The 15,891-nt window shown below is 40.9% G+C and overlaps 1 protein-coding gene across 1 annotated transcript in view; it reads right to left on the bottom strand.

Annotated features, from left to right (window-relative positions):
- Positions 1-15,891, bottom strand: part of EVC2 (EvC ciliary complex subunit 2) — an 80,527-nt gene that overhangs the window by 48,357 nt on the left and 16,279 nt on the right. Inside the window, exons 5-10 of the mRNA XM_069977397.1 lie at positions 14,877-15,060; positions 12,137-12,246; positions 10,894-10,956; positions 5,920-6,042; positions 4,737-4,885; positions 1,947-2,271 (exon numbers count right to left, since the gene is read on the bottom strand). Of these exons, the coding sequence (XP_069833498.1) occupies positions 1,947-2,271; positions 4,737-4,885; positions 5,920-6,042; positions 10,894-10,956; positions 12,137-12,246; positions 14,877-15,060 (954 nt within the window). The remainder of the gene's footprint in view (positions 1-1,946; positions 2,272-4,736; positions 4,886-5,919; positions 6,043-10,893; positions 10,957-12,136; positions 12,247-14,876; positions 15,061-15,891) is intronic.

The raw sequence follows: 15,891 nt of genomic DNA, 5'->3' as shown, positions 1-15,891 counted from the left end.
GCTCTCTACTGACTAATGACTCTCTGCTGAGGAAGGATACTAGTAGCTAGCTCAACCCAGTGACAGGAGACCTGGGACTAGTACTACCCCATTAGGACTACCCCATAAGTACTTGAGCACTGTTTGTTACTATTCTTGCACCAAAGATCAATTTTCTAAGTAAAGTTGAACTTTGTATAAAGTGGGACTCTGTCATCTCTATCACCACACCTACACTCCACACCTCACATTAGTCCTAACCAAGGTCTGGTTGCTGTGTGTGTTATTCCTGGCCCCCGTGACAAGTAGCCCCATAAAAAACACCAGAGCCCACCAGCAGTTTCGATACCAGTCCTAGCAACCCGGGCCACGGCATTTTGACGACTTTGCATATTTTTCAATCATTAATGAGTAACGTCATAATCTCTAGACACTATACTACACACACATAAAATAAAAGGACTATTAAACTAATACTAACAATCTGACTCGCCAGAATTACAAGTATGCATCTATCCTTCAAATGCTGCATCTCGGAGGATTGCGTATTCCTGGCATGTGTCACTATTAATAATAGAATAGGCTACAAAACCTCTCGGTACTTCTCCTGATTTCCGCCAGACCATGGCTCTGTACATCCCTCCTCTATTAAACGGATTGGTACATCAGCATGTAGCCCCAGTGTTTTCGTGCTGCATTTGCTGGTGTTTACAGCGACCTTTCAAAGTTTAAAAGCCTCAAGGGTCTGTTAGCCATTTATTCATCTTGTAATAAGACAATAAAGAATGATTCACTGCGGACGTTCCGGAAGATTCCTGCAAGCAAATCTACCAATGTGAGAAAACCGTACTCAGACCACATTTCTAGAAAGACCACACAAGCCAGGATTTGGACAGGAGAGGTGACGGGTCACGCCGCTCATATGATGCATGTTACATTATAGTCACTAAAGGGACACTACAAAATCTACCAATTCATATCTGAATATCCTTTCTTAGTTCTCTAATTTATTAGCCCCTGCAGGTTTGCTCCATGCATTGACTTACCACAGGGGCAGAGAGCAATGCATCTCCTTGTACCACGGGAGCCACACAGATATGCCAGGAATCTATAGAGGTAGTTCTCCTGTGCTAAAAGCAATGTTGAATTTAACCTTAACTAAACCCACCCTACTGGTACATAAGGTGTCCTCATTCTGGACCATAGTACTGCATAATACCAAGCCACTTAGTGTCCCAGCACTTACACAGCTTGTTAACAACATTATCGAGGACAGAAAGCCCGATGGCTGTAAATAACAGGACATGCAGTGACCATTTATAATGTTAGATTCAAAGTTAATGGATTTAGTAAAAAATTACATTAATAACTGGGCAGAATGCAAACTTCACAAAACTTACAACGCTCTTAAAAAGAGTATTCTCTTCTCAACTAATATAGATTTACTCGTAGAACTAATATGCTGCTCCTTCCCCCCCATTGTTGACAGCTGATTGACTAAGTTGCCGAACACAGCTCTGCTCTAAAAGCAGTGGTCAGACCAATATATATCGATACTGTGTAAATGTATAGAGAAATAATGTACACATACTGTATAAGATATATAAATAGCCAGACCACTGATTTTGGAGCAGAACTGTGGTCAATACCGTGGACAATGAGCTGTCAACAAAGGTAAGTAGTGAGCAGCATATCAGGAGAAGGAGGCAAGTTTGCTAAATGGTTGTATTTGCAAATATGTTTAACATAACTATGTTAGTTAAGTTGGGAGTCCCCCTCTAATCTGTAAAACATTACTGACTTCTATGGCATTAGCTAGGGAAGTCCCCCATCACATACACTCTGGCTCCTGATGATGTTACTGGTTGGAAGCCAGTGGTCTCCATTCTTGTTGTATCACATGTGCAATTATGGTTTTATTTTTACACGGTATCTACTATTATTATTGTTACTTGTTGAAGGTATACCTTTTCTCCAGAATTCTTCAGGATTCCATCTGCCTCTTCTGCAGCCTCCTTCTGCTTGTGAATTAGAGAGTCCATCTGCTTCTTACCATCCAGATTACATTCTGCAGTCAAAGCCACCAGCTTCCTCTGATGTTCCTCCTGTGTTCTCTTCTCCAGGTCACTCCAGTGGCCTTTTAAGATCATATTCATTCTCTTCTCCTCCAGTGGGGAGAGGTCCCCCGCCTCTGTCATGCCTCTCAGTACTATCCCAGTCACCTCCTTGTAGACCTGGACTCGGCAAGCTTCTAAATAAGTGTCTGCCTGCGTCATATTACCAATCTCGGAGCTGGAGGTAAAGCAAACGAAAGAATTATTTAAGAAGCCCAAAAGCGGCACAATTATGTCAATGCACAACTGATAAAGCTAAAGTTGTAGGTGCTGAATTACGTCCACATAGTGATAACTCTAAATTATAATAAATTAAATCCAGTTGAGTAAAAAGAACCTGTAAGCAACGCGATGTAGGTCATGTAACACCCATTCATACACTATGCTGTCTGTCTGTGTTGCATGGAAGGGAGGGGGGGTTACAGAACAAATTGATTCAAGGAGTCTTACTCTCTATTCCCCCACCCACCCACACACACTGCAAGTACACCTCCTGCCTAATGATTGATAGCTCTGTCAATCATCAGACAGGAGGCGTGCTTACAGCAGCGGGAGAGATTAATGTAGAGAGAACTCCTTGACTTAAGGCCCTATTACACGGGACGATTATCGTGCAAAAAAATCGTTAAATCGTTTGAATTTAAACGATAATCGTTCTATGTAATTGCAGGCAACGATCGAAAAATCGTTTGTATGTCGTTGATCGTTTATTTAGATCTGAACCTAAAATTATCGTTAATCGTTCGCTGTAATTCCACGTCTGTTTGCTCAAGTTCCGTGTTTTTTCACTAATGGTTTAGTGTAATAGCACATTGTCCATTGTTTTTCTAGGATCAGAAGGAATAAACGATCATAGTAGTGATCGCAATAACGATCATAGTAACGATCGTAACTAACGATTATCGTTCTGTGTAATATGGTGAACGGTTTCAGGTTAATGCTGCGTTTACACAAAACGATAATTGGCCCGATCGTACGATTTTTTTTTTCATAGTAATCAGCGTTTAGACGGTACGGTATATCACACGGAAAAATTCGTTTTGCGATCGTTTTGTGATCACTTAAGCCTATTTCACACATTGGTTAAATCCGCAAACAACTGTTCACACGGAAAGATCTGCGAATTTTTTGCGAACGATCAACGACGATTTGAAAACATGTTCAACGATCAAAATAAACGATTTCTCGCTTGTCGTTTGATTGTTCGCTGCATTTACACGTACGATTATCGTTTGAATTCGCACAATAATTGTTACGTGTAAACGCAGCATAACGATAAACAATCTTGTTTGCGATCGTTTATCGTTAGTCGTTAAAAATCGCTCAGTGTAATAGGACCCTAACAGAAGCAGTGTTACACCCCAGTGACTCTAGGTACTTCAGTTACATACTGGATGGGAAGCAAACAAAGTGTAATAACTAAAAACATGTTATTCAGATACATATGTATATAACAGGTATTAAAGGGGTTATCCAGCGCTACAGAAACATGGCCACTTTTTCCCTACTCTTGTCTCCAGGTCAGGTGTGGTTTGTAATTAAGCTTCATTTACTTCAATGTAACTGAGTTTCAAACCCCACCCAAACTGGAGACAACAGTAGGGGGAAAAGTGGCCATGTTTTTGTAGCGCTGGATAACCCCTTAAAATGACTTACATAAAACTGCCACAAGCTTATTTAAAAAAAAACTGCTGAGAGGTCCCCTTAAATATACCAGAATAAGTGATAATTTCAAAATAATTTCACTAATTTTGAGACACATGCAGGATGAAGATTAGCCATATAGTTATCAAAGTCCCATGGGATTAGCAACCCACCATAAATCCACTAGCACCTGCAGCTATCACCTGATGGACTTTATGGCAAATGGATTTATAGAACTTCCAGAGAACTCAAACACAGATCTGTATATGACAAACTCCCTCAAGTGGAGGAAACCAGATTTTTACCAGATTCTGTTGTTATATAAAGGAAAGCAGAGTATTTGAAGCTCTGTATTAGTAGAAAATGGAAGCTCTGACCTGTATAGAATTATTAAAATTAAATGTACATTAGATTCAGTAGAGTGATTCTCCTCCTAAAGATTGTCTCCTGAGCCCTATATTAATGTGAAAGCAGATAATGGGTAAACTATAGTACATCTAAGGCTCCTGGGACCCCTCATGAACAGCAACCCAGGTGCAAAGGCAACCTCTGCACCTCTTCTAGCTTTGTCAGTGACATCTCCAACAAGAGTACCCCAGGCTATTGTACTGTCTGGAGACTACACAACAGAACTGTTCTGCTATTATTTTTCAGCAGTTCTCTCTCTGTGGGCAGCAGACAGATGTTGGCATTAAGCAGGTGTTCAACCACTTCAAGCCATGAATCCAGCACACAGCCATTTGTGTCCAATAACTATGCAAAGTGGAGCCCTATGTGTATTTCTAAAGGGGGAGAGATGAGGGGTTCCGCATCTCAGAATCCTTAAAATTAATTTATTTGACGAGCCAAGGCTCCATTATTGATAAGTGCATCTAGAAAAAAAAAAAGAGGAAAAAAGATGGGCCCCCAAGAGGGCTAATTATATTTGTGAAATCTGTATTCTTTGCTGTTGATTTCCCTTCCAAGGCGAAAAGAAGAAAAGACACAGCAAACACTCACTCTTCCAATGCTTGAAGCATGTTTTCTGCCTCTTCAAAGCATATTATGTCAATCAAGCGGTCAATCCCCGTCAAGTCTTCTGGAACACCATCGGACGATTTGGCTGGAGATTCACTTTTTTGCACGCTGTTAACTTGATGTGATTTTCCCTGGAAATGTAAGATGAAGCTCAAGATTAACATTGACGTTAAAGGGGATTGGGCTAGGAAACGGTATTCTTGTGCGTTTTGTCGGTCTAATAGGTTCCTTATCACATCAAAATAGGCATTATTGGATCTGCATGAAGTATAAAACACATGAAGCAATCCCAGTGGTCCCCGCACAGCCGCGCTTAATATTATATATGGCTTGTGAAGAGTAAGAGATGAGTGGAAAAGCCTGAGGCTGAGGAGCGAGATATTTTATGTTTGTAGAACAGACTGGATGTTATATAACTTCCTGGGCTCTATCCACATTGGGAAACCAGGGCACAACAACACAGCAATATAACCAATATCTACATCTTGTGCTTTGATTCTACGTGATGAAAAAGAGGAGAGAGAATATACTGCAGCTCATAATATTAAAAGGCTTACCAACTAAATGTATTAGTAAAATAATATGAGTGTAAGAAAAAAAGCAATGCATCATCTGAATTTACAAAATTATAATTTTTTTTTAAAAAAAATACTCGCTAAAATTTTAATTTTTTATTTTATTTTAAAATTTTCCTTGCTAGCCACCAGAGCACCCACATAATACATTGACACTTCTTGTTGGTTATTCACCACATTCACCAGATTAGCGTTGGCTACACCCTGCAATTTTAATACGAGTGGAATGAGTGGAATAGGAGAGAAGAATAAGGCTGTTTAATCTCAACACCCAATTCTTTTGCTCTTATTGGGCATTCCAATCACCAGAGTTGTTTGTTAGCTCTTTTCTCATTCAGAACACAACCATGCTTGGCCGAGCTGAAGTGCAAGTGTATGGGGGTAGGGAGAGACAGCTGTTGGCCGAATGAGTGTTCAGCCGATAGCAGTCCGATGTGGGGGGAGGGGGAGGAAGAAGAGGAAGAAGAGGAGGAAGGAGGAGGAGGAGTGAAATGTATGAAGACTGGTGTTTCATACATAACAAAGCTAAAATTAAATACATAACAGGGGCGGTCTGTTATAAAGAAAGTGAAGAGTAAGAGAAGACTTACGGACATTCTCTGTTTTAACCACTTGGTGCGGTAAATAAGGGCAAAAACACCACACGTCAGTAAGAATGATACAATAAAGGCAATGACAAAGCCAGCTCCGTGTAGGCCATGGTCAGGAAGAACCTGTAAGAAAATGGAGAAGGGGAAACATTTTTCCTTGAAGTTACAAGTAATATAGCAAATAAATCAAAAGCAACAATCAAAAGTTATCTCATAATCATAGAACAAGGCATACCTGGAAGATCAATTTGTGTTTGACTGATGGGACCCCCAGTGATCACAAGAACAAAAGTGCAATGCCCCTTTAGATAAACAGAGTGCACTGTAAAAATATTTCTATAGGGATTTCATTCACTGAGCAGTTGGACACCCATCGATCAGCTGGTTATCCCCTATGCTATGGATATGAGATATCCTATGATTGGCAGCAATCCTCTAACCCCTCTATAGCACCTTTAGGAAAATAACCTGCGGCTTTACAAAGATTGCAGTTAAAGATCTTATAATCGATTCATATACCTCCAGTACCACTAATATATGCATTACAGAGAACGCATTTGCCACCAGACCTTACAAGGCCCATTAGCACCAACAGTTCCCACAGTCTAAAAGGCATGTGATGTTTGGAGGGGCCCTGGTACTTGATAAAAGAATATACAGCTTTCTAATGTGCATTTGATGCCTTGTCAAGCAAGAAATCTGCTTGCTATTAGTGGATGGAAACATTTTTAACCAATCCTAATTATATCCAACTGGGACTTTTACGATGAGGTCGCTTCTCTGTAAGTCAATGCTCGAAACACGAATAGAGATTACCAGCCAAGCCAGAAGCTTCTCCAAAAGGAAGAGTTACCTATCTCTACACTGTTTCAAGTTTCTTGCCCAATTACCAGTATAGAACAGGGTGCTTTGATGTTGGTGTAAGGGTTGTGCCTCAATGGTGAGACCACCGAGCTGGTGTAGAGTCCTACAGACTAGGCAATGCTATCTGGGGAAAAAAGTATGTAAAGTACCTATCATCCAAAAGGAATAGAGCTGCCGTCTATTGGCAATAGCGTCTCTGCTTGACCCTTTTAAGAGCCTTAAAAGATGACTAGGGATTTTCCGGCAAACCAAAATAGAAAACCATTTTGAGGTTCTTGGTTGAGAAGTCTTGTCAAAGCACAAAGTTTATATGCTACAACAATAGAGCTAATCCCATTAGTTTCCATCACAGATGAAAAAAACAAATCTACAAATGTGTGTCTGTAAAAACGTGGGCTGGGAAAACTTCAAAGGCGGCCACCTCGTGAGAAGTCCTGCCAGGCACAGGCTGACGGTAGAGCGCCCTGTGTATGCAGATGCTTTGAACAAGTCCAGCTATAAATGTTTCATGACAGATATATAAAGGGGACAAGTCTAATATCTAGAGGCAGTATATACAACTATATACATACACACACACCCCATTAATAATAAATTCTCCCATATTATGTTCCTCAGTGCTGCACCATGCCACATACAAACAGTGGGGGAGATCTATCAAACTTTGTAAAGAACATTGGTGAAGCAGTTGCCCACAACAGCCAATCAGAGTCTATCTTTAAAGAGACTCTGTCAGTAGGTTTATGCTGTCCTATCGCATCAACTAGTGACAGAGAAGCTGAACAGAATGATGTATCACTTACATTGTTCTGTGCAGCTGATTCAGAGATATCCTCCTGAATAACATGGACAATAGGTAGTTATCATGTGTGTGAGCCCAGTAGTCCTGGATATTCATGAAAGGCAGAAAACTAGCTGCTGATTGGCAGTTAACTATCCATGCTGTGTATAGGCAGTCACCTGTCAATCAGCAGCTGAAGGCAGGGGTGTGGGGTGTGACAAGAATATTATTCTCCCGCATATTGGGAGAACAGCTAAACAGAATGATGTAAGTAATACACCGATCTGTTCAGCATTTCTGTGACTAGCTGATGCTGCCCTCGTTTAAGGCACCATAAATCTAGTGACAGATTTCCTTTCATTTTCAAAATGGTCTGTGAAAAATAAAAGCTGAAATCTGATTGGTAGCTATGGGCAACTGCACCACTGTCCTTTTTCCTAAGGTTTTATAAATTTCTCAGATTAAACATACAATCAGTAACAGATGCAACTTTTCCGATAGGTAAGTGTAAAAAAAAAAAAACAAATAACCAAGTGACTTAGGATGCACAAGACGAAAAATACCTGAAATTAAGAAATATGGGCCTGTTTGGATTTAAAGGGGTACTGTGGAGACTCAAAATATTTTTTTTCCCTAATACATTGGTTTAAAAAATTATATTACTTTGTAATATGAAGTAATTAAAATAAATATATTGTTTTAAGGGTCCATTTATACAGAAAGATTATGTGACAAATTATCTGCCAAAGATTTGAAGCCAAAGCCAGAAACAGACTATAAACAGAGATCAGGTCATAAAGGAAAGCCTGAGATTTCTCCTCTTTTCAAGTCTATTCCTGGCTTTGGCTTCAAATCTTTGGCAGATAATCTGTCAGATGATCTTTCTGTGTAAATGGACCCTTATGCTAAGTTTACACGAGGCGATTATTGGCCCGATCGTACGATTAACGATTTCGAAGTAACGATTTTTTTTTTTAACGATCAGCGTTTAGACGGTACGATATATCGTACAGAAAAGTCGCTATGCGATCGTTTTGGGAACACTTAAGCCTATCTCACACATAGGTAAAATCAGTGAACGACTGTTTACACGGAACGATCGGCGAATTTTTTGCGAACAATGAACGACGATTTATGAACATGTTAAAAGATCAAAATGAACGATTTTTCGATTGTTCGCCACGTTTACACGTACGATTATCGTTCGAATTCGATCGCTATCGCGAAAATTCCCCGATAATCGCTACGTGTAAACCCAGCATAAGTTACATACATACCTCTGTTAAAGTGTCACGGTCATTATAACTTTTGAAAACTAAATTTAATAGTAGATTTGAAATAAAACAAGTTTGCAATTTACATTCATTATTTTTGTTGTTATCATGCTGTAAAACAAAGCTGAATTTACCAGAAATCCAGGTCCAGTCTCCTGAAGGCAGATTTTTAGACTTGTTAAAAACACAGACTAAACACAGGGATTCCAGCCAATATAGAGAGTCACGGCTTAATGTGTCACATGACTGTCTTCTCTGTGAGCGCTGAGATAACCTAGGAGACACAGGACTTCCTGTTTTCTAAAAAAAAAAACTCAGAAAACAGGAAGTGACGTTTTTTTTTTTTTTTTTTAAAGGACAACTCCGGCGGGACCCCCCCCAAAAAAAAAAAACAGACACACACAGACACCATACTCACCATCCCTCCGGTGACGATCGCCTCTCCATTCGCCTGCCGTCCGCCTCACCGTCACCTGCGTCCGCCATCCAGCGATGTCTCTTGCTTCCGGGTCCATGAGAGAGAAAAGGCACATGCGCACCGGCAGCCTTTTCATTGGCTAAAGCGCATCACATGGCTTCCAGCAAGCTCAGCCAATCAGGGCTGAGCAAGCTGGAAGCCATGTGATGCGCTCCAGCCAATGAAAAGGCTGCTGGTGCGCATGTGCACCAGCAGCCTTTTCTCTCCCATTCACTCTCAATGAAGACGCCGAAGAGGAAGAAGACCCGGACCGCCCCCCCAGCTCTGACGTCACCCGACACCAGAGAAGAGGACCGTGACGACCGTAATAGGTAATGTATACATTCTTTAACTTCCGGGGTGGGGGGTCAGGGGTCGGAAAGTGGGGGAAGGGGGCCAGACCGGGTATTTAACCACATTACAAAGTTATATAACTTTGTAATGTGTGTTAAATAAGCCCAAAAAAAATTTCGCCGGAGTTGTCCTTTAAATGTACATTGCAAACTTGCTTTATATCACATCTACTGTTGATTTAGACTTTGAAAGCTATAACGACAGTGACACTTTAAGTGACAGCAGTAAGGGGTGACATGGGTCCCTCTGCTGCCACCAAAGTAATATAACTTTATTAAAGCAATGTATAAGCTGGAAAAAAGTATCTGGAGTGCCCCTTTAAGCTTAAAGGGGTTATCCACCTAAGAGTGTAAAAAAGAAATGCTAGCTGGTCTTACATACTAAGTTCCCCTTGAGTATCTTGAGCCATCTCTTATCTTTCTAGCTGCTGCCATTCCTAAGTTACAAGTTTTTCTAAAAGCCGATCTATATCCAAGATGGTGCCAGCCAGGAAACCACATTTCCCATCATGCATCTCCCTAATTGATCAGTTTGTGTATTTACCCCTTAGCTTTACCCACTGTTGTCATTACTATTGCACAGTAAACACAGGGCTGTTTTTTTCATTGATTTTGCATCATATTACCCCAGTATGATTTAGCAGAGCTGATGCACAAATTGTGTAGTTAAGTGCTGCATAATGGGCATCTTTATCCAGGTTTACATCTCTGCTTGCTGGTTGTGAATGAAAACATTCTAGTTCCATCAAGGCTCTTAGAACATTTATAACACAATACACAGAGCTGAGACAAAAAGACTTACATATGCCTGCATTCACTGACAGCAAGCAGAGATAGCACTATAACTTTTCATATTACAGAAACATAGGCTCAGTGAAACATGTAAGTCTATGGAAGCAGCACTTCAACTAGTGAATAGGTGCATGAAGATGATGCAGATGATGTCTCCTGGGGGTCGGGTTACGAAGTGAATAGACAGCTAGCCCAGCCCTCAGAGAAGAGATCACATGTCCTATGTCTACAAAGGGAGGGGAAAGAGGGAGCAGTGTGTTGTCAGAGTGGACACAGAGAAGAGGAATTTAGACACCCAGAGCGGGTAAATATGAGAAAAAAAAACGCAAAAAAAGTTATACATGTATATTAGACATAGGGTGGTATTGGGAATATTAGAATATTGTCTTTGTTACCTGGATAACCCCTTTAACAGATAGATTTTATATATGAGAATTCATATGAAGGACTTACAGTTGAGATTTCTTTGGTGGTGACAGAGAAGGGGGCCACAATGGTATATGTTGTACCGGAGATCTAGAATCAAAGAAACACAGAAACATTCCCGTTATATACAAAACCTATACCAACAAGGAGCCAGTATAGAGACAACATACAACGTAAAAATGTAATTTTTTTCCCTCTATTGCTGCCTAATATAAGTCATGTAGCAGAGGGGCCATATCACCCCTTACTGTTGCTATTCAACCCAAAAAAAATGTATACAGTTAATTATATAACTTTATAAGAGAAACGTAAAAAACAAAAAATCTTTTTTTTCCAGCTGGAATACCTCTTTAAAGCAAACTGCCCCCAAACTGCTTTTACCATCAGATACAGTAGCTGCTTTTAATCCAAGATCTGTCCTGGGGTCCATTCGGCAGGTGATGCAGTTATTGTCCTAAAAACAACTTTTAAAAACTTGCAGGCCTGTGTCAAATTGGCCTGGCCTAGAGTACCCATGCCCTAACCTTGCACCACCTCTCTGTCCCTCCTCCCCGCCCTCTTCACCAGGCAGGATTTCTCCTGTTCATCACTTGTCGGAACACTGCACAAGTGCTGGATAGTTAAGGCACCTGTGCAGTGTTCACACAGGTTATGCATAGCAGAAATCCTGATTAGGGCATTCCTAATGGTGAAGAGGGTGAGGAGAAGGGACGGAGAGGCGGTGCAAAAGCCATGCCAATTTGAGACAGGGCTGCAAGTTTAAAAGTATTTTTTTAGGACAATAACTGCATCACCTGCCGAACAGACCCCAGGACAGATGTTGGATTAAAAGCAGCTATCTGAAGGTATAAGCGGTTTGGGGAGGGCAGATTGTTGGTACAGAGTCCATTTAACCTAAGTCATAGTTATGCCTGCGATAGCAAGTGAACCACTGCATCCAAAAGCATAAAAGGCATAAGTGACAAATTATAACAAGAAGAAACAAGGCAAATGTCACACTCGGCTCTGCACCACCATTAATAGGAGTTCTCAATGGACTTTTGATGTAACAAAAATTAACTGACTAAGTATACCCCCCCCTCAACACCACCATCTTTGTTGTTATTAAGACTTCAATGCTTTTATGTTAATTTTATGCACATAGAGGTCAAATTGATTTTCTTGTGATAATTTTGCCTGTAAAATCCAGGAGTCCCCAGACATTGAGTGTTGTTTTTTTAAAGGTTTCTTCTAAATGCCGGAGAAGAAAGATGTGTTTGGTTACGTTTACCTCTGAAGAATTCTGAAAGGTTATCACAGCGGGAAGAGAGAACGCCAGCCCATTCTTGGCTTCTTTTGTGTTTAGTGAAGCAGTGTATGAAACTTGGTAGACATCTCCAGCTGTAATATGGAAAAACAGACCATAGAATTCATCATAAAAGAAGAGATATTCTTCTCTTCCTTTTATACCCAAGTAGATAACAATCAATCCATAGCCCCTACCCCATCTAGAATCCCGGAATAATTATGTAGGTTTTTTTATCCCAGAGTCCACAGAGGTTGTCACCAAGCTTTCAGATTATCTGGTTGAGGTAGTCCTCGCCATTATATCTGTGATCCCAGTAGTCCTGGATATTCATGAGAAGCAGAAAACTCCGCCCACCAGCTGCTGATTGGCAGTTATCTATCCATGCTGTGTATAGGCAGTCAACTGTCAATCAGCAATTGGAAGGCGGGGGAAGGAAGGGGCAAGAATCCTATTCTCCTACATATTAGGAGAACAGCTGAACATAATTATACAGGTAATACAACGATCTGTTCAACATTGCTGTCACTAGTTTATGCTGCCCTAGGTGGATAAGTTGTAGATGAGTACAGTTTTATGCTCTACCATCACTTTTTAATATAATACCCCTTATATCATTATATTAGGAAAATATGTCAAGTTTCTAATATACTTCATACATCTCATAAGCTATAATCGTATAAACTAAATGGAAAAAAATAAATGTTTATTTTTACTTCCAAAGGATGAAGATCTGTCCTATTCATGGGATGGACACACAGATGCTTGGTTTATTACAGTTATAGTAGAGCTATGTCTTATACCACCCCTCATCTATGCGATCATCTTATGGCCAGGATGGCTTTATATTTTCTGGAGGGACGCACTAAAGGAAATTACAAAATAGCATTTGATAAGATTTGAGGTTGATGAACCTTTTTAGAGCGCATGTGCAGGTAGTATGTGAAAAAAAGCACTCGGACTGACAACCCGACATAGAAGCTTATCCAGCTCACAGGCTTCATAGGAGAATGCCTGCAAATCCTGACAATTAAAATCCAGACATAACAGTTAGCTGTATAGTACAGTCTCCTGGAACTAGTCAGTCTACCTACAAACTGTAGAGCGGGGAGAGCTTAGCAGATATATATAGTATTGACTACAGATAAGTGAAACTCAGGCATACTCGGTCTCGTCCAAACCTGATCATACAGCATTTGATTACCAGTGGCTGCAGCCCTAATGCTGCCTGGAAAACATAGATACAGTCATAGGTTACAGTAGCAGATCATAACAGGCCAGTTTCGGGCGGTAGCCCGAGGCCCTGAGCTCTTGGGGGGCCATTGGCCTCCCAAACAGACTTATACTTTCAGTGGTGTATTATTTCCAGACTACAGTTCTGCCATGATATGCATAAAAATCACTGCTTTTTAATACAATTTTGCATAAATCAGGGCAAAACTGCAGCCAGTAGACAATGCATTAACATTCTGAAGGACCTTATTATGTGACAATGATGTCACCACAGGTCCTTTACAGCAGTGCTTCTCAATTCCAGTCCTCAGGCCTCACCAACAGGTCATGTTTTGAGGATACCCCATACAAAGATCACCTGTGATAAGACCTGATGCACTGAGTATAATTATATCACCTGTGAAATACTAAGGAAATCCTTAAAACATGACCTGTTAGTGAGGCCTGAGGGCTGGAATTGAGAAGCACTCCGAGTCCTAACAGCTGCATTATGGAGGAAAAAGATTAAAGTTAGTGCCGCCATTATTACAGTGGGTTGGGGGGGGGGGGCCCAAGCTTGGTGAACAGCCCAAGGCCCATAGTAAAGTTCATCTGCCCCTGATTATATCCATGTTTTCCAGGATTCCCTGCATCCAAATTTTCCAGCCACCAGTAATCAAATGCGGCATGCTTGGGTCCAGACTAACTGAAGTGTGCTGAAGATTTTTTGGATGCTGTTGGACCTCTTCTTACATGGAAGGCTGTCAGTCACTGATTAGGACCGCCCACTGGACTCCAAGCCCAGAATGGGCAGAGGTTTAGTGCAATATCAGAAGTAAATACTTCTAACACAAAACTATAAATTTATCTGCTCAGCTCTCCCTGCTGTATAACATGCACCTTTATTGTGACAGGTTCCCTTTAACTGTATCATAGCTCTCAATGGGTATGTTCAATGGACATGTTCAAGTTTTAAGCAGGAATGTTTAAATCCAATGAAAGCAAGCAGATATCTTAAAAAAGGGTAAAATAAAAACATTTAAAATAAAAAATTACAAAAGTACAGTTATAAAGAAAAACCTTTATCACATATGACATAAAGAAGCCTGTTTATAGTTGGATATCAGCACAGAATATCCTCTTATTCCATCTCCTTATATTACACCTTTAAGCACCAAGAATATTCTGGGTTTGTTCTGATATTCCTTATACTGTAATCCACAAGCTGCAATCACTGCGATGAATGGAGGAAGAACAAAGTGCTATGATTATGGTTGTATCCTGCATACTCTCTGCCTTTCTAAAGTGAGGGGATTTTTTTTTCACATGGTGACACACTGTACATACTAGCATTCATGGGAAGTTTTGCTATGACTTGAATTAGAATAATCTTTTATTCTGCTCCCCACGCTCAGCATCAGCGGCTGTCGCACATAGAATAGTGAAAGCCCCACGCTGACGTCTAAAGGATTCTCTAGTTTTTATATACTCTCTCCACAGATAGGATGATCACCTCTTAGAGAGTCTTTTAGGAAGGTCTGCGTCCCTGCAACGGAGCTGCTTGCATTAGAGCTGGTGTCTGCTATAACCAGGCCGGTGATGTTGTCCAGGATGCTGATATTAGATATGTCTATTGCAGGGGAGGACACTCCGGTGTTGTTTGTGATCAATGCAATGTAAGCTGTTTGCTGGTTTACCTGAAAGAAGTCAAAAACAAGAGAATTTATTACCCCAATGTTTCCCTACAGCTGGAAAATCCTTGCCCATGTGCACAAACATCTAGTCTGGCATCTTGTTATAATGTATTACTGGGTCTTGTCTATAGATGGGTAACTTCTGCTTCTGAGGAGTTTATGGCTTGACTTTATTACATCCCCAGTCATGTTCTAAGGCTTCTTAAAGGAGTCAAATTTCTTGGCTTGAAAAGAAACTATGTGGCATCAGAGAGCTTATCCTTCTTCCCTGAATTCCCAGTGGCCTATATGTCTTCACATGCAAGTTATACCGCTCTCTTTGAGGTGAAAAATTACCTCTAGAGATTAGCGAATCGCGAATGTAATCCAAGGGAATCGCTTAGTTTGATCTGAACTTCACTCATCAGGCCTCCCGCTGCCAGTGCTGCTCTGCTCCCTGACACTCCTGCCAGGATGCCGGGAAAAGCTGGATCCAATCCTGGGAAACCTCCCAGTTTTCCGGAATTGTATCCAGCTTTTCCCTGGCACCCGGGGTGGAGTGGCAGGGAGCAGAGCAGCGCTAAAAGGCCAGCGGCATAATGAGCAGATCGCTGATCAAACAAAGCACTTCACTCATCTCTAATTACCTCCTTTGTATCCTGGAAAGAGGGAAGTGCTGGATTAGGAGTTGGAAACAACCACTTTACAAGATCTATCTACTTTTTTATTGGCAGAAATTATGCAAAATGCAAATGTGCTACTAATATCTTCCATGTCTGGCTGGCAGCGGAAATGAGTTACAAAACCTGCACCCAACGTGGAGACAAGAGTAATGCTGTCTCTGGAAGAAAGTGG

The sequence above is a fragment of the Dendropsophus ebraccatus genome, chromosome 7, assembly GCF_027789765.1.
Source record: "Dendropsophus ebraccatus isolate aDenEbr1 chromosome 7, aDenEbr1.pat, whole genome shotgun sequence".
NCBI lineage: Eukaryota > Metazoa > Chordata > Amphibia > Anura > Hylidae > Dendropsophus > Dendropsophus ebraccatus.
Note: the sequence above shows the minus strand (reverse complement) of the source record. Positions and strands in the feature narration are given on the sequence as shown.